The following is a 23,300-nucleotide window of genomic DNA, read 5'->3' as shown; positions in this document are numbered from 1 at the left end:
TTTGCTGGAGTAAGACCCTCATCCTATTCCTTTTTAAATCAGATTAAACAAAGGACATACAAATCTTCCAGCCCAGAAAGGATTCCTCAGCACATGAATCTCCTGGGTGCTGTGGGAAAGGGGCTACTGGGGACATGGGTGAGAGAAAAGGAGCCTGAACTTGGAGCATGGGACAGAACAGAAAGACAACTCTGAGAGGGCCTGAACATTTTTCTAGGTCCTACAAATATGCCCTGGAAAATTTAACTACAGCAATTTTAGATTTAGGTGGCAAAAGCAGTAACCAGGTAACACATGAAAGCCACAAGTCATATCAGGATGTAAGTCTTATCAGATCACAAAGGTGACTTAAAGCCTCTACAATCCAGCAGGAATCCAGGACCTGGGTAAAGGCTACATTTCATTACTGAGTAAAATAATGATCAAAGACATAAAAGTTTACATAATTAAATTGTTGAGGCATTACAAGGAAACTGCTTCAAAAAGATATGAATTTAGAGGAACTAGGAATACAAGTTGTACCTAGAAGTCTAACAGACAATTGGGTAACCCTCAGAAGTTTTCTTCTCAATTCCAGGCAGTCAGCAGTTGATTTAAGTGTCCTGAAGCACAAAACTCCTATTTTTCACACCTACATAGATATTCATACTTTTGTTATCTGTATGAATGAGTGGGTTTATCACAGCTTCTACTCCCTTCTCAACCTCACCAAAATTTCAGAATGAGTTCTAGAAGTTACATGTCATGTAGGTATCCGTTATTGGCTTTCAGTTTTCCACACTGAAATATTATTAAATTATCTTGATTATATAGAAGTATAAAGACTGTTCCATATTCCCTCTAAAAAGAATACAGCATATTCTTACACCCCCTTCTGCTCTTCACCACTGAACTCCTATTAAAACATCCTGGCCTTTTAATCTCCTTCATTTGAAGGTGTTTCTTGTGCCCCTTGTACCACAGCTTGTGTTCACACTCGCTCTCTTCCACAGAATGATACAGGTTCAAAATATAATTTTTGCAATTATACTTTAAAATAGGGTGACAGTACATTCCATTCTAATTCAGGTGAAGACAAAATACTGATTTACACAATGGCATTATACTTCCAGTGTTGCTTGCCATTCTGTTTCTGATCCATCTTACTGCACTTTTACACAAAGCTGTGGTTTTGATGTTTTTCTTCTCATACTCTCTGCCTTGAGTGGTTACCCTTAATTTAGAACCTAACAGTGTTAGTATTGGTCATCGGTGATATGACTTGCACCATATTTCAAAAGATTTAACTTGCTGCCCACTTACCTGGCTTTCTTACAGCTCCTGGATATTACTCTGTCTTGTTTCAGTCTCAAATACCCTCAATAATCTTGCACCAGCCTCTTTCTTTGCAGTCTATCAGTATTTAAACAATACCTGATGGAAACCTTCGGTCCGTTGTCGCTAATATTTTGCCACATTCAAGCAGGTTAAAGAAATGTTTCAAATCGTCTTTAAATGAAATATTAATTACAGTAAAGTATCAATGGCCCTTTTAGGCATTTAAATGTCATCAAATCTCTTTTGTAACAGGGAGAATCTCCAATCTGCTTACACTTTCAGGATATTTTCCCTGCTTGAACAGCAGTCACCTCAGCCACCATATTTCTGGATGTGAACCAAGGCTCCTTAGAGCAGCTGCCTGGGAAAAGTTACTGTAGTACTTGGATTTCTCTTCCAGGAAGAAGAGAGAGTCTTAGTTCAGTTATGCAATTTTTAATGATACCACACTAACGCTACAAAATGCAAAAATACTCATTTCTGATCTGGTTAGTTCAGGCATGCTTTGGGTAGTGTGACCAGTAGGTGGAATGAGGGCCTCTGGAAAAAACAAGGAAGAAACTGTAGAAACAGCAATGGATGTGGCAGAGCTAAAACAGATACTTCACACAAACCACGCGTGTGTATTTCCTTACATTCCTTTCCACCTCAAAGGTTCCTTCCAGCCATGAAGATTCTGTGATCTTCTGTGACCTTCTATAACATTATTTAATTATGGTACACTTTAATTCTTTGACATGTATCTGTTAGAGGCATCGTATGAACCAAAAATCATAGTGTACGTACATTACTTAGATTCCAGTAAAATTTTTTATCATTCAGATAGGCTTTTTTATTAAGCTTTTTGCTGCACAAGATCCTGAATGCAGATAACCATCAAGTAACTCTCGTTTTATCTGATGGGGAGGGGGCAGGGAAGGAAGAGCTTTAAGGCAGGAAAAGAATTGCCTGTAATTTCAGCTGGACCACTCATCTACAGAAACGTTACTACAGCCCAAGAAACAGATGCAAAATTACAGTCACAGCTGCATTCTGAGCAGAACAAGTTGGGTAATGGTACACTAAGCTGCTAATTAAATTGCTAATGATTTTTTTTAGTGCCACTGCGGTACTTTGCCACCTTTGTTTAAATTTAAAAAAAAAAAAAAAGTATCTAGAAAATTTTTAAAATTGCAAATTTCTATTTTGCTAAATCCCAGTGAGACCTCCAAATATGTGCTGCATATAAACAAATCTCTTCAAAATGGCACAGGCGTGGAGATTTATTGGGAGCTCATCTGCTGACCAAGCTATTTCTCTCTCAACACTTTTCCAAAATTTTCCTTCCTTTAAACGCTACCATCGTCACAAGCTCCTCTCTATTGATGTCTGCAGCAACACCCACTGTTGGTAGGAGCAGATAATAAACTGACATATGTCATGACATGCCGGTACCAGGAGTATACTATAGCTGCATTTACAAAAAATAATAGCAACAGTACAATTTTATTTTTATTGTGATAACCGTGGTGAAATTTATTGCAGTGTTAGTACTTTATTGTTTCATTATGCCAGATTAGCTGAGGGAGGTAATTAGATCCTTGACATGAAAATGCCTTTAGTGTTTTCATTTCAATTTTGCAGTTTATAATATGCAGATTACAGCATTATCATAATTCCATATTGTTAGATGTACAATTACACAGCAGAACATTTGCTTCCAGGATAATGGAGCTAATTTCTAATAAATATTTTCACCAAGGATCTTAACTCATTCAGCTCTTGGGTAAATAGAGATGGCAATAAAAATATGCATATTTCTCCATTCTTTTCATGTGATTCATGCAGATTACTAAAAAGCCAGGCAGTTATATGACAAATGGAATACAATAAATTTTATACTAATATTTTCAGCGGTAATTTTGTGCCTTGTTAAGATTTTTCTAGACAACATCCAATCTGTAACAATGCAACTCTAATGAAATATCATGTTTATATGCACACACGTGTGTGCATGTAGATATATATACACACAGGCACATATACACATACAGCCCAGATGATTCCATACACCAAAAAATACTTACAATATCTTTTGTGTCCAAATTTAATGCTCTCTTAACTCTGAAAGAGAAAAATATGGACAAGTTTTATGGTCACCTAGACACAAAGATTGCCAGTAGTAAGGTCTATAATCTGTAATTTTAAAGACATTTTCCTTTCTTGTGTTTCACATTTTTTTTTATACTACACGAGAAATCTGATCTCACCCAAAGCAAATGCATTAGCTGATTAAAATACCGTATAATAAAAACATCGGTTGTTTAGAATGATAAAATGTTTGCATAAGAAAATCCAATTCTCCACTTTATACTAGAGATAAAAATACAGTGAAGTAAAAATCGCACTGTACATTTGTCTCTTTCTCAAAGACTATAAACAATGAAAAAATGCAAAAGCATTAATATTTACATACCTTCTGAGCAAGGGTTGAAATTATTTTGCCATTAGTAGAAATAATGTATTAGGCATTTAAAACACAGGTACAGCCAAGGTGAAAAAAGTAGTTCTTCCCATCATTTTAGCTCTTAACATGATTCAGTGCTACCAGACTATGACTTAACTGGGGAACAGATGCTCTATGTCTTTACAGGTCCCCAAACCATAAGAAACTATTTTCTAGTCTTCTTCACTATACTGATTCAGGAACATGCCAAGCTCTCTCTGCAAAATCTGCTCTGCTGAACTGGATGCCCAGCTGTTAATGGCAACGCTAGAAGAGGAAAGCTGAATATTTATAATACTTTACATCGTACAGCTGTCTTCTAAAGAGCAGTCATCAAAATTTTATTGAATGCAGACTAAATGCTCAAAGGAAAGAAAGGTCAACATAAATTAAGACTATTTTTCCCAGAGACAACTGAAACTTTTTAAGCACATTCCTAAATCTTAACAATAGTTTAAAGCATTATCTGAAACAATGAGGAAAAAAAATATTAAAACCTTTATAAGAACAGTCTCCAAGAAACACATTATTATATCAAATTAAACAAGATTCAGAAAATGCATCATATTTCAAGAACTTAGTTCAGTTTTCATCTTCGAAAAGAAATGCTTTGACTTGTAAGGAATTAAGATGACCTCATTCCAAACATATTGTTTTTAAATTTATGTTACTATTCAGAAACTGTGAATTAAAGTATTGGAAAAATAGAATGAAAACACATCTTTGAAATATAACTCAGGTAACGGTTTTATATGAATACTGGTTTACAACTATCTCTATTACAAAAAGGGAAAGAGAAGCATTCTATCTTAAAAAAGCCAAGTAAACAGGTAACATTTAAATTAAAAAAGTGTGTGAAATTCTTGCCAAAGGGCAGTCAAAGCTGTAACAGTTTGATGGAATTCTTTACAATGTATTTCTTTTTTAAATAGAAACCCATATTGCTTAAGGAATGCAGACTCCATTACATCTTCCACCCCAGTGGCAGCAGAGAAACATTATATTTATTAATACATCTACTCTGAAAGGATGCTCTAGGGGCCAATGCATTTGCATGTTATACTAAGGCATGTTATGATGGAAGTTTTTATGATGGACTTCAGAAGAAGCTGGAAGCCAAAGTAAAGCAGAATGTGGACTCAACATAGCTGTAGGATGAAGATATATGAGAAACTACAGGAAAATCCCACTAAATTATAAACATTTAGAAAATTTCTTAGAGAGAAAGTTGTGGACTGGTCAAGACAATGTTCTTTAAAGTCTGTCAAAGTACTGTGTACAGCGATAGAGTTGCAGCCAGCCCAAATTTCTCTCTGCTGGCCTACAAACCCCCTGCAAACACCCTGAGCTATGGTGATAAACAGGCAACATCATTCCGGGCACGCCCTTCAACGTTGGAAGGAGCTGCATGGATAAAAATCTTGGCTTCAGGAGGTCAACTCTGCCTTGCTTTTCCCACTCCATCCTACCCATCAGCCTGGATTGCTTGTGGGCTTGTTTTTAGTGATTGTCTTTCTGATGCCATAATATGGGAAGGTAAATCTCCGGCAACTGTGATTCACTCAAAATAAGTTAAAATCTGTGCTCTTAGCCTACATGCTAGGGCCACGGAAACAACATTCATCCAGACTTCTAACATGAAGACCCAGTTGGTCAAAGTGTCTTATTTCAGATCTTTCAAAAGATGAACAAGGAGAAAAACCAATACGTGCAATTAGGTGCAAACAAAATTCCTAACGTATTTTAGGAACCACTGTGGAGGAAGAGCACCAGCTTTAGTGTGATTTATCTTTTTTTTTTTTATATGGCTTGAAAGCCTTGCTTTGGCTGTGGTGTAGAATCAAATGTCAGAGGGTAAACAAGAAAAGGACATAGAAAGATGCAGCATATGTGATGATAGTACACAACAGCTTATTTACCTGAGTTTCCTACTCTTGAATTTGTTCAAAATTCCCTGACAAAGCTTATTTTATTTTCTCAGCAATGTAGAGTGTGATGACACATATTTATAGGTAGCTGTACAACCTGCCAATGATTAATCTGATAAATATTATGGGGAAATTAAAGAACTACATATTAATTCTATGTTGTATTGTTCATCTATCGTTCCAGGTCATACTTTCAGTTCCTCACTAATACTGGGAGACCTTTAATCACTTGAACAGTGATTTGATGAAACCACTTATCTGCTTAACAGTAAGAGTCTAGGTATGCAATCTAACTTGCTATAAAGAAACAGATTTTTAAATATTATTTTTAATCCCACATACACTTAACGTCCCTTCATAATTCATTTGTGAATGAATGCAGTGGTAGCAGTCACATACAGAATCAGGGACTTGACTATATTCTTCCATTAAAAAAAAAACCCAGGGATTATTATGGTGCATTTTGAAGCCATTTGAGTTAGCTTCCTCTTAAGCTTCTGCTTTACTGGAGAAAAAAAAACCCAAAACACCACAAAAAATCATCTCTATGCTATTTACATATTGCTTCATCTTCAGAACCTGCCAGTAAAAACATTTTTTAATTGGAAAAGCAGAAAAAATGTATGATCCTATTCTACATTCAGTTTAAATGGTAGTTAAACTCAGTATGCAATTAGCGAGAAACAGACCAGAAAAATCAAAGCTTGTATATTGCTAAGTTTCCCTTGTATTACTACTGTCTGGCATGATTATTTCAACTTCCAGTGATCAAAAGAAAGACTGGTAGAAGTTGGAACCTGTGTTATCTTTGAAATCGCACGAAGGAAAATATCCCAAGCCTATATACAGGCAGAGTAAGTCATATGGCCTCACCTTACTGCTGTTGAAGCTAGCAACATCCTACATGTTTTCTTTATCGTTCTTCAGAAGCTCATTATGAGCAAAGATACACAAGAATAGCATCAGACTTACACGACTAAATGGGATAGATAAGAACAGAAGACACTACAAAGAGACATCCTGATGGAAAACTGACACAGAATGTGTCATGGCCTGCCATACCTTCCCACAGCAGCCTGCAGCACAAACCCCCAGTGTCAAACTCAACACAACCCATCTGTGACATGGATCCTGTCCCTCTTCCACCCCCTGCCACACAGCCTCACAGGCTTTATCCATGGGGTGTGTGGAGGTAAACAGTCCCCTCAGCTGGGGAAGCTGGGAACAGACATAGAATCTTAGAATGGTTTGGGTTGAATCCTTGGGTCTCTTGGTTGGGACCTTAAAGATCACCTCCCTCTAACCTCCCCTGCCCTGGGCAGGGACACCACCCTCCACACCAGGTTGCTCCAAGCCCCCTCCAACCTGCCCTTGAACCCCTCCAGGGATGGGGCAGCCACAGCTTCTCTGGCCAACCTGGGCCAGGCTCTCACCCCCCTCCCACCAAACAAGTTCTTCCCCACATCTCAGCTCCATCTCCCCTCTTGCAGGGTCCAACCCTTCCCCCTCCTCCTAGGGCTCCCCTCCCTGATCCAGAGTCCCTCCCCAGCTTTCCTGGAGCCCCTTGAGGGACTGGAAGGGGCTGGAAGGTCTCCCTGGAGCCTTCTCCAGGCTGAACCCCCCCAACTCTCTCAGCCCGTCCTCCCAGCAGAGGGGCTCCAGCCCTCCCAGCATCTCCATGGCCTCCTCTGGCCCAGTTCCAACAGATCCATGTCCTTCCTGTGCTGAGGGCCCCAGAGTTGGAGGCAGCACCTCAAGAACACGTAACATACATAGAGGGGATATATATGAGACCCAAGAGAGCCGTGTCAAGGGGCACTGCCCACCCAAACTCTGCTTGGACAAGGCCCTGCCCCGAGAACAACCATCTTAACTAGTTCCCGGTCCCACCCAACAGCTGGAAAACAGAGCTAGAAACACAGCCCACCCTTCCCCAGGCAGCCGCCTGCTCCTCCCCTCTTTGGGGCAACCCGAGGAGTTTATTTCTCCTCAAGGGAAGGAGCTCCCCGCCACCGAGCAGCCGGCGGGCCGCGGAGGAGAAGCGCTCCGCCTCACCGCGTCCCGCACCGGCCCTGGCTCCACCGCCCGCCCCGCTCCGGCGGCGAGGAGGAGAAAGAGAAGGAGGAGAAGAGCGGCGCCCAGAGCCCAGCTCGGCCGCCCTTATCCGATACTTACGACATTACGGCGCCTGGAGCCGCTCCCGCCGCCTTTTTGCAGAGCTCCCGCCTCCCGCCGCCGTGCACCGGCCAAACGCCGCCGGCTGGAAACGGCGCTGAGAGGGCGGGACGCGGGCCCCGGCTCGGGCGGGCCGGCCGAGGGCCCCGGCTCCCCAGGCCCTGCTCCCGGTGCTGTGTGACGGTAAGAGCCGGGCCGGTGCCGGTCTTTTCCCCCTCGGGAAGGTTTATGCTGGGTTGGGGAGGTGAGGCGAGGCTAAAGCCGGCCCCTCAGGGCGGTTGGAGGCGCCGGGCGGGGCGGGAGAGTCGATTCCCTCACCTGAGGGGATGGGGTAAAAGGGGTTGTAATGTTTTTTGCGCGATGGTGGGTGGTAAATTTTGCTCAAGAAGGTGCCTGCGCCCACCGGAGAGGGGGGTAATGAAGTTCATGTGGTAAAAGTTTCCTCATTTCAGGCCAGCGAGGCCTGAGTGCTTGGGCGCGGAAGGTTAAGAAGCTACAGAGAGAATTTTCCCCCATTTTTTGCTGTGGACGGAGGTGAACCACGGCCTCGGAAAGGTGAGTGTTGCCAAGAAGGGTATGACTTAATTCCTGCTCGGAAGATGCTTTTTATTTGTTAGAATCATCGAACTAGAATGGAAAGTAGTAGTTGGGCTGTGTTGTGTTCCCTCAGCAGCGGAGGCTGGGTTGCTCCATTCTGTCTTTTTTGTCTCAAGTGTCGTTTGCCCAGAAAAACCATCACCACCTAAAGGCAGGGGGCTGCTGGTGGTGCTGCTGCTGAGCCATTGCTCACCGGGTCTCCGGGAGATGTATTGGCAGCCCTTCTTGGCAGAGCCGTGGCCCACGTCAGAAATATCTCGGCAATGGGAAGTCTTAAGGAGTATAAACGAAGAGTTCACATTTTATAAACTAGTTACTGGAAAATTAACACTTATTCTTCTTTTCCTCCTTGACTTTAACCCGCTTCCATTTTGTGTGTGTAACGCTGGCGCTTAATTATAGTGACACCCGTTTGCAGTAACCAGACTGTATCACAGTGTCCCTATGGGGTCCTTCTAATGCCAGTGTAATATTAAAGTGTCAGGCAGGCGGCCTGTGTATTATAAATAGGGTACTTCATCCATGATAAGCGATTATTATCTTTCTTTCCCAAGTGTAAAAGACCTATATAACTCAAGAAGGTGCGAGTGATTTAGGCCTCCTGAGTAAAAATCCAATGAGTCCTGAAGGGGACCCTATGATGTCGTTGTCTTGTTGCTGAACTTGAGATATTCAATTTATTATACGGGAATATATTTTCTGAAGTCAACATTGGATAAAATAATATGAGAGGCTGTTAGACCAACAGTACAACACGATTTAGTATCCCTCTGTGATGGCCTTCTAAAAACCTTAATCACCCTTGGTAAGAGCAGAAAGCTGCTGTTAAAGTTTAGTGGCCATTGGATAGCAAACAGAATTAGTAACTGCCTTGAAACATTGTAATAATTTAGCAAAAATGCATTTCAGATTTTTTCATTGTTTTACAATTATATGGGTAGTGTATGTAAAAGATTTAAGTTACATAGTTTTATGCACATTCTTAGCTTCAGGTATACTGTTTCTATTAATTATATTTAGATATCTCTTGAAAATACAATTCAGTGTATTTAACCTCACATACTTGAAAAATTAAGGGTTTAAATTTTGACCAGTTTTACTGTTAGCTTTATCTTTAATCAAGGTATAACTGTAAAAACAGAAAACAAAGGCCCATTCTGCTGTAGGAACCAGAAAAAAAGCATGTAATCAATTTAATAATTATTATATCACTTTTTTAACATGGAATGTTATATAGTGTTCATGACATTATACAATGTCTCTGCTGAGGCTCTGTAAAGCTACCCAGTTTTCTTGCTAAATCAGTTGTAGAAAGATAAAAGTCAACTTTAGAGTTGAGGGAGGAAATCCTGACAAATAAGAGATAAGCACTGCATCCATTCTTGGTAATATTTACTTTGTTGTTTGGTGCAAAAGTCTTTTAAATAATTCTGTGCCTGTCAGACACATGTTTAAACATGGCCTATTAGGACATGTTTGAACTGGAGTGTTTTTAGGAAAAAAAAAATGCCACTTTTGCTACTGCTGGTGAACTGTAGCAACAAAGAGAGTGGCACTGGGAGCAAAACAGTGGTAGGTATTGTATGTTCCTTAATTTACCATTGTGACAAATCATGTTAGGGATAGACAATGGTAGTAAAGTCATCAGAGCCAAGAAGTGTGCTTCTGTAGAAATTCTCCTGTTATTTCTGTCATTTGGAGAATTTAGATAACATGGCAAGAGTAGAACTTCTAGTAGAAACGTGTAGTGAGGACAAGTCCTAGTGGTTTACTTCTAAACGTGGATAGCAATGATTTGTATCTCAGATTACTTGAAAATTTGTTTTTATGCTTTCAAGTAACATGGTTCTATAATCATTGTGATATAAAATGTCTGAAAATAAAATAAAATGAAACTTTTAACTGCCAATAAAGGATAAATTGTGGGTAATAAGTAGAGCTCAAGCTCTTTCTGTTTGCAGATCTCATGGTGCCTACCTACAAGTGTAGATGTGTATTCCCATCCTGGATTTAGAGAAGGGAAAACGTATGACCTAGCTGTTAGGATAATTTGTGTTAGTCTGTGTTTGAGACGATAAAGCAGAGACGTTGTTAAACAGGCAAGAAAGTAACGAATTCTAACTGTAATTGTATTCTTCACAGAATGGCCGGCAGCCCTGAGAATAACGCCTCCCTCTCCATTCAGAAAGTCACATGTTCAGAAAGCTCCCAAGCAAAGAAGTCCCAGCATGCAGAAGAAGCAATCTTTTACATGAACTGCCGAGCAGCTTACCTAACAGTTTTGAAAAGCAGTTTAGAAAATATTAAATCAAAGGAACAACTCAGTCTCGGTAATGATTAGATCTTTTTTCCTCGTAACTATTGTGTGTGACGATTGCAGTGAGTAGTTTACAAACAGCAGTCAGCAATTCGGTTGTGAGAGTATCCCAGTGTATAAACTCTATAACAGTTTTAAGGAATTTACAGTAGTTTTAGATAGGGTTCAGATTTCAAGTGTTGGTGGCTCTATCTTTGAAGACATTTTCATCATTTACCTGTTATATGTCACATAGTGATTTTTCAAAGTTTATAGAAACTACCATTCCTCAAAGTTTTTCATTTTCCTCAAATCCTTAATCTTTGTTGCCAGCTGTTGAATGACTCGTGGAAGTGGGAATAGTGCACAGAGCTTTTCATCTGTAAATCACCAGTAGGAATGGGCAAAAGTCAATACCAGCTGACAGCTTACAGGGGACCTAAGTGAGCTGTTTAACACCACCAAATTTGATGGTAGCACTGTTGCTTGCTTGAGGCAGGCCTAGGTACTGCCTTTTGATTGTGACATTTCTGCAATAAATTTTTCCCTCCTACAAATCATTAAGTGAGTTGGTCTCAGTTCAGTTTTTAGTGGGCAATTGCCCTGGCACAGAAGATCTCCGTGATAACTGGCATTATTAGCAAGCATGTTCTTTCAGCATGTGACTTAGTGTTATCCAGGCTTTCTGAGCTGTAATAAAAGAGCATAATGATAGTTTTGGATCATCTGGATTTTAAGGTACGAGTGGTGTGAACTAATGTCATCTCTTTTCTATATGTTTTTGCTTTCATCTCTATCCATATGCCACTTCACTAGATGGCAAGTGTTTGGGCATTTTGGTTTCAAAATCAACTCAGAAAGGGCAATTAGTGGCTCAGGCTCCCAGTCTTTTCAGAGATATTTAAAGACTTCTTTTAGAATTTGTAAGTATTGAGAGTTATTATAGACTTATATTGCATCTTAAGTAAATTCTGGCATTTATCAAATGAATGATGCCAGTGTTTAATCATCTCTTGCTACATGATGTTTGGCTAATACTGTAAACTGTGAAATACTCTCTTAGAGATTGGCCCTGCAAAATTGTATTCCTAGGAGTTGTATGTATTCACAGTAAGTAGCTTCATTTCCTGGGTTGTAATATTACCTAAGGTATTTAGCAGAATCAGTCTGTAAAGAAGCATAAATAAAAGGTGCAGACTAACTGAACTTTCAAAAATACAAACTTGGGAGGCACGTAGGGTATGGCGAGTGCTGATCTCCCAGAATATATGAAAACACAGAATTGTCATATGCTTGAAGGATACTCTGTTAAATGTAAGGGAATACTGTGCTGTATCGACATTCCAGGGAACTTGGCTGTCCCCGTAAACAAACACACAGAGTAACTTCCCTTCTTTGGCTGACCTTGACATTGAAATCCTTAAACAATTGCTACGTGCCCAAGCGTTGCATGGGTACAGATGTGAGCTTTGAACAAACACACAGAGTAACTGCCCTTCTTTGGCTGACCTTGACATTGAAATCCTTAAACAATTGCTACGTGCCCAAGCGTGGCATGGGTACAGATGTGAGCTTTGCTGTGTTCTCCTGACTCGCTTGTAGTGGTGACAGGGCAGAAATCTTTATTTAGTCCTTGGCATTCAATGGAAGATTAGCAACAAAGGTGTCTGGTTTTGTTTGTTTGTTTTTATGGTGACACAGTTGCCTACTGAGATTTGTAACGATGCCACCACCTCATTTCACAGATGCTCCCGAATTGCTCTCAGCCAGGATAGACTTGGTCATTGGTCAGCTGGCTAAAAACCAAACTGCCAGCCTAGGTAGAGATGGAAGATCTCTCGTTTCCCTAAAAACCTTGATTATATGGGAAGATATAAAAGCATCCCTCCAGTTTCAGATAGACTCTGCATTTGAATTGAATTTCAATTTAACATAATACCTTCTTCACACTGGAAACTAATGAAAGGGTGTTTTCAGTAAAGACTTTTAAGAGGCTAACTATATCCAGCAAATTCATTTTGAAGAATGCCAGGTGTAGGAGCAGTGGGACTGGTGGCATTTATGGTATTGGCTGTTGGCCTTAACTATTTTGGTGTCTGTTGGTATAATTTTTCCTTTACATTTGAAATTCACATTGCGTAATTTGAATTGGTAAGTTCAAACGTATAGATGTGATATAAAAGATTGTTGAAGATAAATTCTACACCTGATCTCAATTCTTGGCAAAGTAAATGGAAAGGCTTATGTGGATCTCGGTAGAAAAGGGATCTAATAATGTGCAAGCTTACAAATAATAGGTTCTTGATATTAAGACAGGAGATATAGACACTGGGCTGAAATTTACACTTGTCTCTTGAGGAGCTTGTCTTTGAATTAATGGATATTTTTGTTAATTGCTGGTTTGAGCCCATTAAGTTTCTTTAAGGGAAACATCCCACTGAGTTTAGTAAAACAGTGTACACGAATAAGTGGAAGCTGCAGACCAGAGCCTTTAAGCAAAATAATTCCTGTGATATTCCTTGTGTTATAAAGTCACAGGCTGCTCTGGGCTTTCTTCCTTCTTCTGTAGAAGAAAGTGAGTGCAGCATGTGTCATCTCTGTGCTGGATCAGAGTTGGCGAGGGATGATGTAGGATACCAGGCACTGCCTGTTTGATGACCCCTTTCAGAAGAATATGTGAGTGAGCTCATCTGCCCCTCGGGCTGCTTGAACCTCGCTGCTACAAACCACGGAATCCAAGGCCAGGGAAGATCACAGTCAGTCTGTATCAGTAGAGCACAGGATTGAGACTATAAGCAGAACTGTCCTTCAGACCTGCTTTTCCCTTAGATTGATTTGCCTTTAAAGAAAGTTAAAGTTTTCCAAATATGGAAAGTGATTAAAGGATGTTTTGAGAAAACGCCTTTACTGACAGCTGGAGTATACAGTTAATAGTATGTTTTATTGTTCAGTACTTCAACAGGCTGGAAGAAATCCATCTCAGAAGACAGTTAATAAATATTGGACTTCACAAACCACTACACTGAATTTTGATGATTTTTGTACTATTTTAAAAAAAGAAAAACCGGCTACAAAAACTGAACTGCTGGAAGCATTTGGAAAAATAGACACAGATAACACTGGATATATTTTACATGATGAACTTTATAAAATTCTTACAACAGTAAGTATCAGTACAAAATCAGTTATCCATCTTTAACCATTAGTAGGAATTTTTGGAAACAATTCTGAATGTGTAAACAAAAATTCCTGATCAAAAGAATGAATAACTGATTCATGGGGTTTTTTTTCAATTTTATGTCTAGTTTTCTGTGGTTATCTATGATATTTCTTCCATTTTCCCCCCTTGTAGTCTTGCAGTTGATAACCTGTCAGTCTCTTTCAGCAATTGCACCTTGAAGGTGGAAGCTGGCAGAGAAAATATTTTTTCATGCTTTCAAAGAGTGTTTTCTTGAAATCCTATCTATACTGCAGTGGAGTAACAGAAAGTCTCTGCGTTGGTTAAGTCAGAGAACAGGGGGATTTACACTACAGAATCCCTCTGCAGCCTTTTGGGGTTATGAACTTTTATTAAGGCAGTTGATGACGTATCTTTGCTGTTCTCTCCTCACAAGTTGTCTATGTGTGTTCAGATACAAAGTTAAAAGATAACATTTATCCAAGTTAGACATAAAATACTAAGGTCAGTGGTTTAGTTTTATCCCAGCTATGATGATCTGTAGTTCGTTGGGGTCTTAAGATAAGTTGTGCTAGGATAGATTAATACTTTGGTTAGAGATTATGCATTATCAGCCCAAAGCATGCAAGTATCATAAGGCTTACCTGTACATGTCATTAATACAGCTTAAAAGAATGACATTAAAAAAATATATGGAACTAGATTCCCCAGACGATTCCCCAGTTTATGGAAGATTTTCTGTAATTGATGTAAATATCATTCACAGTAGGGTTCCAGAAGACACCACAAAACTGTATAAACTGGTGCAATTCATCTGTTCAGTATTTAGTAGCATTGTAGGGACATTTTTTAAGATACTGACTTCTATTTTGGTGATTCAAATCAAAGTTTGTTTAAATGTGTTGCAAGATAAGATTCCCTGAAATGATATAATCTTTCTTTGTGTTTTTATTAAATGTGTACTGTAGGTGAACAGCATTCTTGATTAGGCACCCAAACTGAGTTGTTTTTATTGCAGAGAGGTGAAAAAATGACGCGGGATGAAGTGAGTGCCATTATTAAACAAGTGGATTTTAACTGTGGTGGCAAACTTGACTACAACAAGGTATTAGTTGTTCTTGTGTTTTTGGCTTAACGTTACTGGCAGTATTAGCATTATCAAATGCAATACATACCACCTCCGTGTGTTGATCCATTGATGACCTTGCCCAAGCCCCCCCAGATGGCCTATTTAGTGCAGCATGGGCTGGTATATACTTCTGTTTCCCACATTTTATCTCACAACACACTGTCCTGGCAATTGAAACAGTCACTTGCTGCAAGTGAACTCAATGTATTGGGCAGAGCCTAATAGTAAGCATGAAGCCTAACAGCGTGTGTGAAGATAAGAGTTAAGGAATAGCAGGATAAAGATGACAATTGACAGCAAACTTAGTCAATCAGTGAGAGATGCTGTGTCTCTGACACTTGATAATTTCATATTGTACGTGTTGAATGTCTAATTTTGAAGATGCGACATCTTACCAGCTTTTTTGGCATCATCTCTAAGCAATGACTAGGTTTTGAGCTGAATAAACAATCCACAAAGATTTGTACATAAACCTAGTTTTGTAGGAGAAAAACAACCCCCCATAAAATAATAATGAGTCTTCAAATATCTAGAAAGAAATATAAATCACCTCTTGGTAATTTTCATGCAGTATTGGACCTCCCTGTTGAATCATGGCTCCATTTTTACTGTGCCAGTTGCGCGGTTGCCCTGATTAATGAAAATTAATATTATGCTTTAAGAGAAAATGCATTACATCTATTGATCTGTCCTTTCCTTACTAATGTTAAATTTTAATCCTTAAAATTGTGAGAAGGAATGTTTCACTTAACAGCTTACTTCTCTTTATTTAAAGTTTTGTGACTTATACCTGACAACCAGTGAGCAGTGCTGCAAGACTGCGCGAGAGAAGCTGGAAGTTGACAGTCGGTTGAGGCAGCAGCAGTTTGGAAATCAAACTGAAACTTCCTCTGAAGGGATCACACCACCGGTGTCCAAACCATCACCCAGAATCTCGAGGAAAACCGATCACAAACCAGCACCAGCAAAAGGTATTTATATTTCACATTGGGAGTTCTCATTCTGTTGGAGTTCATGCTCTTGGTCAATGAACAGTTGAGTATTTACTTAATTTTTCTCCGATTACTGAGGATGTTTTTGACTAATATAAATTTCTACTGTGGCAATCACATAAATGTCTCAGTAGAATATCTGACCCCTGTGTCCACATGGACTTTGGCTGCATCTATGATCTGAAGGCCTTGAGTTCTTAAGGGTGAGATTTGTTGACTCTCATGTGACACGGTCCAGAGGGAAGAGAGAAAATGAATGCTCAGATTTGCTCTATTGCAATGTTTTGGGTTTTTTTCCATAGCAGAGATGAAACCTTAAACATTTATCATAAACATTCTGTTTAAATTATCGAGGCTATTTTCAATCACAATTGATGTGAGAATTTAACATTCTTCCTGAAGTTACAAAGTTATTTGCAAACCTTCCCAAGCTGGAAACAGACTGCAATGGTACCATGTATGAAATTGTAAGCTTCTTCAATTCTAGGTGGTACCGAAGAGGTGCAAAGGTGACAAAACAAAACAGACTGCAATGGTACCATGTATGAAATATTGGCACATACTGAGCACTATTGTAAGCTGCTTCAATTCTGGGTGGTACCGAAGAGGTTCAAAGGTGACAAAACGGTGATGAAGACTGAGTTTATGTAGCTAAATCAATAATTGTACCATAAGAGTTGCCCCAACATAAGGAACCTGAAAGTAAAGGCGGCTGTGCCCAAGTGATGTGCTGTCTGGCAGGGAAACTACATTGTCCTGAAAAGAAATAACTTTAAATTAGAAACAGGTTAAATCTTTCCACTTAGGACAGATTCACCTTAATTATCAAGTAAATGGAATCACGTGGTGTCCTTCAGGCAGATTTGGGTTCCAAGGTTCTGCCATTCGTTTGCCCCTTGACCCGAGATGTACGGTCAGAGAATAAAAGAGTCATTAAATGTCATATAATTACAAGGGAAGTCAGCTTATCCAATTGAAGTTCTTGTTGTTGGATTTTTCTCTGCCTATAAATGTAAGACTTTATGATAAATAGCACAATGTGTAACTTGAAAGAGTGTAATTATAACGAAATACCTCTGTTTATAGCTGATAGCAGAACTCCTTCAAGACCATCATCAGCTCAAAGTTGCAAAGCATCCGTTTCTACCTCTGTCAGCGTGGGTGCCGGTAGCAACAGAAACACAAAGCTAATTGAGCCAGACACAATGAAGGTATCACATAAGCTACTCCTATTGAAAATTATGCTGTTTTCCTCTAGGCACATATGTTATTGCATTTTAAATAAGAAACCGTTTTTCTCTGATTTTTAGCTTATGTTTTATTAATAGTTTGTCAAGGGCGGCTATAAACTCCTGAGAGGTTTCTTCATACATATTATTATTAACATTTTTATATACTGTTGGTTTTGCTGACATCTAGTTATTGAAAATAATTTTTCAGGTGTGAAGGTTTAATAGAACAAAGTGTGTTTTTTATAAATGAAACCACTGTTGGATAAAACGTTTAATGACTTTTTGAGAAATTTAAAATTTAATAATTTATTAGGTTGGTGAGAACTTTAAATGCTTAAGTAGTCTGAAAGATTGTGTATCATAAACCTTTATATGAAAGGTAATTGGAAATAAATAACAGATCTGTGAGCATATTCACTTTGTTGGGCATTAATTTGTAAATATATGCTGTAGCCTGAAAATATTGATTTTTAGTTAGACTAATACGTTCCATCAGTATTTTCTTTTAAATAAATCACTCATTCAATATAAATTCCTGTGGGAGAAAGACAACAAAGTCACTTTCCTAAGTCAATATTTGTAGAGTGTTAATATTGATCTTTTTCCTTTGTTTTCCCTTTCTTGACTGAACCTTTACTAGTTTTCTTTCAACAGAAAATAATAGCTGTAGAAATATAAAACATTAACTGGAAACTGCTAGGATGCATTAAAAATGTGCACCTTGAGACTCCTGTATAAAAGGGAAAAAATGGTTATGACCACATAGTGTAACTGCTGCTGGAAAACTGAACTGATTGTTCTCATGAGCTACATTTTTGTTTCAAATAACAACTCTGTATTTGTTATTGAACTCTGAAGTCCTTTATATCTTCGACATTGCTATACGGTGACACTTGTTCTATATTAAAATTTAAAAACATAACCTCCGAGGAATTTTTTGCAGTCTGTTTAGGTATCTGGACCTCCATGCAATTTAACCTGCAATTTCACCTTGTTCAAACATGATATGTGGTGTATAAAACCATCGCACTGTTTCCCAATATTGGATTCCTCTTTCTTTGTACAAGCCAGTAAGAACTGACTGAAAAAAAAGCAGATATCGATTGCTATTGATTAGCATCATACAAAAAGTGAAAGCAATCAATAAACATGAAAAGGTGTAAGTAGAACTACTACATTTTTTTAAGCCTAACTATTAAGCACACGATGTAAACTTTGTCAAAATCAATGAATAAATACACAACGATTCATTTGGGTGCGGATCAGAATCTAGCACCCAAAATTTCTTCTTATCTATCTTATAGTCAGAAATACTTTTTTTTTTCTGCAGTTCACCTGTCTTTTGGGGACAGTAAGAAAATATTGCCATAATGAAGTAGGACCAATGCCAGCTTTACTTTTCTGTCAGAAGGAAACAGTGGAAGTCGAAACATGGGGAATGTCTAAATGTAAAACCCCTTAGAAAACATAGAATGTATAATTCATAGTATATTCTTCCATGTTCTCCATTCTTCTTTTTTGTCAGTGGAGTTTTGTGACATGTTCAAAGCCGTGTAAATAACTTTGGAGAGAAAAAAAATAGTTAAAAGTGCTACAGATGTGCATAAACAACATGGAACAGGTTTGTACAAGAGAAAGCGTTGAAGTGAAGCTCTGTACCAATGCCAGCTTTACTTTTCTGTCAGAAGGCAACAGTGGAAGTCAAAACACGGGGAATGGCTAAATGTAAAACCCTTTAGAAAACATGGAATGTATTCATAGTATATTCTTCCATGTTCTCCATTCTTTTTGTCAGTGGATTTGTGACATGTTCAAAGCCATGAAAATAACTTTGGAGAGAAAAAAAATAGTTAAAAGTGCTACAGATGTGCATAAACAATATGGAACAGGTTTGTACAAGAGAAAGTGTTGAACTAAAGCTCTGTGTTCTAATCATAGGAACAAACGTTGCTTTTTATTTGGAAAATAAAACGTTAGCTATTATTTGACAACTGATGTTATGCTTTGAGTGATGAAGACTGAGTTTATGTAGCTAAATCAATAATTGTACCATAAGAGTTGCCCCAACATAAGGAACCTGAAAGTAAAGGCGGCTGTGCCCAAGTGATGTGCTGTCTGGCAGGGAAACTACATTGTCCTGAAAAGAAATAACTTTAAATTAGAAACAGGTTAAATCTTTCCACTTAGGACAGATTCACCTTAATTATCAAGTAAATGGAATCACGTGGTGTCCTTCAGGCAGATTTGGGTTCCAAGGTTCTGCCATTCGTTTGCCCCTTGACCCGAGATGTACGGTCAGAGAATAAAAGAGTCATTAAATGTCATATAATTACAAGGGAAGTCAGCTTATCCAATTGAAGTTCTTGTTGTTGGATTTTTCTCTGCCTATAAATGTAAGACTTTATGATAAATAGCACAATGTGTAACTTGAAAGAGTGTAATTATAACGAAATACCTCTGTTTATAGCTGATAGCAGAACTCCTTCAAGACCATCATCAGCTCAAAGTTGCAAAGCATCCGTTTCTACCTCTGTCAGCGTGGGTGCCGGTAGCAACAGAAACACAAAGCTAATTGAGCCAGACACAATGAAGGTATCACATAAGCTACTCCTATTGAAAATTATGCTGTTTTCCTCTAGGCACATATGTTATTGCATTTTAAATAAGAAACCGTTTTTCTCTGATTTTTAGCTTATGTTTTATTAATAGTTTGTCAAGGGCGGCTATAAACTCCTGAGAGGTTTCTTCATACATATTATTATTAACATTTTTATATACTGTTGGTTTTGCTGACATCTAGTTATTGAAAATAATTTTTCAGGTGTGAAGGTTTAATAGAACAAAGTGTGTTTTTTATAAATGAAACCACTGTTGGATAAAACGTTTAATGACTTTTTGAGAAATTTAAAATTTAATAATTTATTAGGTTGGTGAGAACTTTAAATGCTTAAGTAGTCTGAAAGATTGTGTATCATAAACCTTTATATGAAAGGTAATTGGAAATAAATAACAGATCTGTGAGCATATTCACTTTGTTGGGCATTAATTTGTAAATATATGCTGTAGCCTGAAAATATTGATTTTTAGTTAGACTAATACGTTCCATCAGTATTTTCTTTTAAATAAATCACTCATTCAATATAAATTCCTGTGGGAGAAAGACAACAAAGTCACTTTCCTAAGTCAATATTTGTAGAGTGTTAATATTGATCTTTTTCCTTTGTTTTCCCTTTCTTGACTGAACCTTTACTAGTTTTCTTTCAACAGAAAATAATAGCTGTAGAAATATAAAACATTAACTGGAAACTGCTAGGATGCATTAAAAATGTGCACCTTGAGACTCCTGTATAAAAGGGAAAAAATGGTTATGACCACATAGTGTAACTGCTGCTGGAAAACTGAACTGATTGTTCTCATGAGCTACATTTTTGTTTCAAATAACAACTCTGTATTTGTTATTGAACTCTGAAGTCCTTTATATCTTCGACATTGCTATACGGTGACACTTGTTCTATATTAAAATTTAAAAACATAACCTCCGAGGAATTTTTTGCAGTCTGTTTAGGTATCTGGACCTCCATGCAATTTAACCTGCAATTTCACCTTGTTCAAACATGATATGTGGTGTATAAAACCATCGCACTGTTTCCCAATATTGGATTCCTCTTTCTTTGTACAAGCCAGTAAGAACTGACTGAAAAAAAAGCAGATATCGATTGCTATTGATTAGCATCATACAAAAAGTGAAAGCAATCAATAAACATGAAAAGGTGTAAGTAGAACTACTACATTTTTTTAAGCCTAACTATTAAGCACACGATGTAAACTTTGTCAAAATCAATGAATAAATACACAACGATTCATTTGGGTGCGGATCAGAATCTAGCACCCAAAATTTCTTCTTATCTATCTTATAGTCAGAAATACTTTTTTTTTTCTGCAGTTCACCTGTCTTTTGGGGACAGTAAGAAAATATTGCCATAATGAAGTAGGACCAATGCCAGCTTTACTTTTCTGTCAGAAGGAAACAGTGGAAGTCGAAACATGGGGAATGTCTAAATGTAAAACCCCTTAGAAAACATAGAATGTATAATTCATAGTATATTCTTCCATGTTCTCCATTCTTCTTTTTTGTCAGTGGAGTTTTGTGACATGTTCAAAGCCGTGTAAATAACTTTGGAGAGAAAAAAAATAGTTAAAAGTGCTACAGATGTGCATAAACAACATGGAACAGGTTTGTACAAGAGAAAGCGTTGAAGTGAAGCTCTGTATTCTAATCATAGGAACAAACGTTGCTTTTTATTTGGAATTCTGCATGAGTGTGTGGACAATTTCAGTATTAAGTGAAATTGAAATAGCAGTGGAACGTGTTATTTGGGCAGCGGCCAGCACTGGCAGCAGCAGGTAGTGGCTGACATGTCTTGATGATTAACATTTCTGATACAAATGTTTCCCACTACGTTAGCTATTATTTGACAACTCATGTTATGCTTTGAAGTGACATACTAAAACCAAAACAGAAAATCATCTTTTAGCTCCCCCAGTTTACATTCCTGTTTGTAATTTGAGGTGGATAATTTAGAGAATATAGCACCACCTTACGCTCTCTGCAAGAACAGCACTTCAGTATTTGATTCCTAAAGCACTGTCAAACTTCTCTTTACTGTTGCTCACACCTTAACCTCGAGGTATTTTCCCTGCTTACTTGGATTGTTTCATGTCCCTGGTGTAGCAATGTCTGTCTAAATGAAAACCTGCAAAAAAAAAAAGTGGTCTTTCATCTGAAATAACAGCTAGAAAATGGAAGGTAAACAAACAGGACAAAGCTACTCTCATGGAGTGTCTGAGATGATGGTTTGAAGGCCACTGCCATAGCGAGAAAGGGGGAATAGAACGTGGCTGTTAAAGTAATTTTTGTAGGTGAAAATTGTCAGAGTATCTCTTTAAGTAGTTATAGTACATCTGGATTGCTATATAAACTTATACTGTGCTCTTTTATGTCTCAAAAAACAGCGATGTTTCCTTAGCAAGACCTTTTGACTTTGGTCTTTTCAAAATGCCATTAATTTTTCAGTTTCATAAGGTATTAACTCATTGTTGGCTCATTCAGTCTCTAAGCTGATTTCAGCTGTCAAGTTTTAAGGAAAAATCTCAGTTTGCTGTATATAGACTTTAGACAAAGTTAGGAGTCATGCAAGTATTGGAATAAACAGAGAATGGAGTACTACTAGAATGATTTTACAGATTATAGCACAGATTTATGTTGAGACTGATGTTAATGTCAACTCCCATTATCCACTTGTTTGACTGAGAGAACCCCATTTGTTGCTCAACATTTAACTCTCACCATTAAGTCTCAGTAAATTTTGTCTCTGTTCATTTCTTTGCCATTTACTCCTTCTGATTGGACCCCTTTTGCTAGATTGGACCCCTTTTTGTGTTTGTGCTATTTGGGTGAAATGTGTAAGATAAGAGTGATTCAGAGGCAGAAAATGATGTAAGAGATAGTATTAGATTCTGCAGTTTTTCTATACCAATACAGGCAGTTAGCTTTCTCAAAGTACATCTCTCTTTGTTTTGATTAATTTCTAAAAAGTTCTTAAGGCAGGAAGGAGTATAATGAAGATGGATTTGGTAATGTTTGAATGAGAAAAGTTTAACACAGAGGAGTTGATCCTGTTCCTGCAGAAATCAGGGGCAAAATTGTGGCACAGGGCTGGTGGCTCTTAAATCCGTGAGTCCCCAGGTAATATATATATATATATATATATATATATTCTTAAATACAGAGTTCTGAATGGAGAAATGTAAATTCAGGATCAGAGCTAAAGAAATTCAGTGAAATTCAGTGAAATTCAGGATCAGAGCTAACTGTATTACCGAGCGTGTTACTTGGCATCCTGGGTGTACAGACACCAGTAAAGTCCAATTCTTGCCTGACACCTTTAGGTCATGGACCATTGCCATCAAC

General features: G+C 38.1%; 2 protein-coding genes across 2 annotated transcripts in view; one reads left to right on the top strand and one right to left on the bottom strand.

The window, feature by feature from the left end:
* Nucleotides 1-8,044, bottom strand: part of ITGB3BP (integrin beta 3 binding protein (beta3-endonexin)) — a 29,854-nt gene extending 21,810 nt beyond the window's left edge. Inside the window, exons 1-2 of the mRNA XM_014939504.1 lie at nucleotides 7,906-8,044; nucleotides 3,384-3,420 (exon numbers count right to left, since the gene is read on the bottom strand). Of these exons, the coding sequence (XP_014794990.1) occupies nucleotides 3,384-3,420; nucleotides 7,906-7,910 (42 nt within the window). The 5' untranslated portion in view covers nucleotides 7,911-8,044. The remainder of the gene's footprint in view (nucleotides 1-3,383; nucleotides 3,421-7,905) is intronic.
* The window catches only part of EFCAB7 (EF-hand calcium binding domain 7), a 32,510-nt gene continuing 17,179 nt past the window's right edge, over nucleotides 7,970-23,300 (top strand). The window contains exons 1-7 of the mRNA XM_014939505.1: nucleotides 7,970-8,088; nucleotides 8,358-8,460; nucleotides 10,645-10,832; nucleotides 13,750-13,961; nucleotides 14,995-15,081; nucleotides 15,881-16,076; nucleotides 17,184-17,308. Of these exons, the coding sequence (XP_014794991.1) occupies nucleotides 10,646-10,832; nucleotides 13,750-13,961; nucleotides 14,995-15,081; nucleotides 15,881-16,076; nucleotides 17,184-17,308 (807 nt within the window). The 5' untranslated portion in view covers nucleotides 7,970-8,088; nucleotides 8,358-8,460; nucleotide 10,645. The remainder of the gene's footprint in view (nucleotides 8,089-8,357; nucleotides 8,461-10,644; nucleotides 10,833-13,749; nucleotides 13,962-14,994; nucleotides 15,082-15,880; nucleotides 16,077-17,183; nucleotides 17,309-23,300) is intronic.

This window comes from Calidris pugnax, unplaced genomic scaffold (assembly GCF_001431845.1).
Source record: "Calidris pugnax isolate Ruff unplaced genomic scaffold, ASM143184v1 scaffold18, whole genome shotgun sequence".
Taxonomy (NCBI): Eukaryota; Metazoa; Chordata; class Aves; order Charadriiformes; family Scolopacidae; genus Calidris; species Calidris pugnax.
The sequence above is the reverse complement of the archived record's forward strand: the minus strand, read 5'-3'. Positions and strand labels throughout refer to the sequence as shown.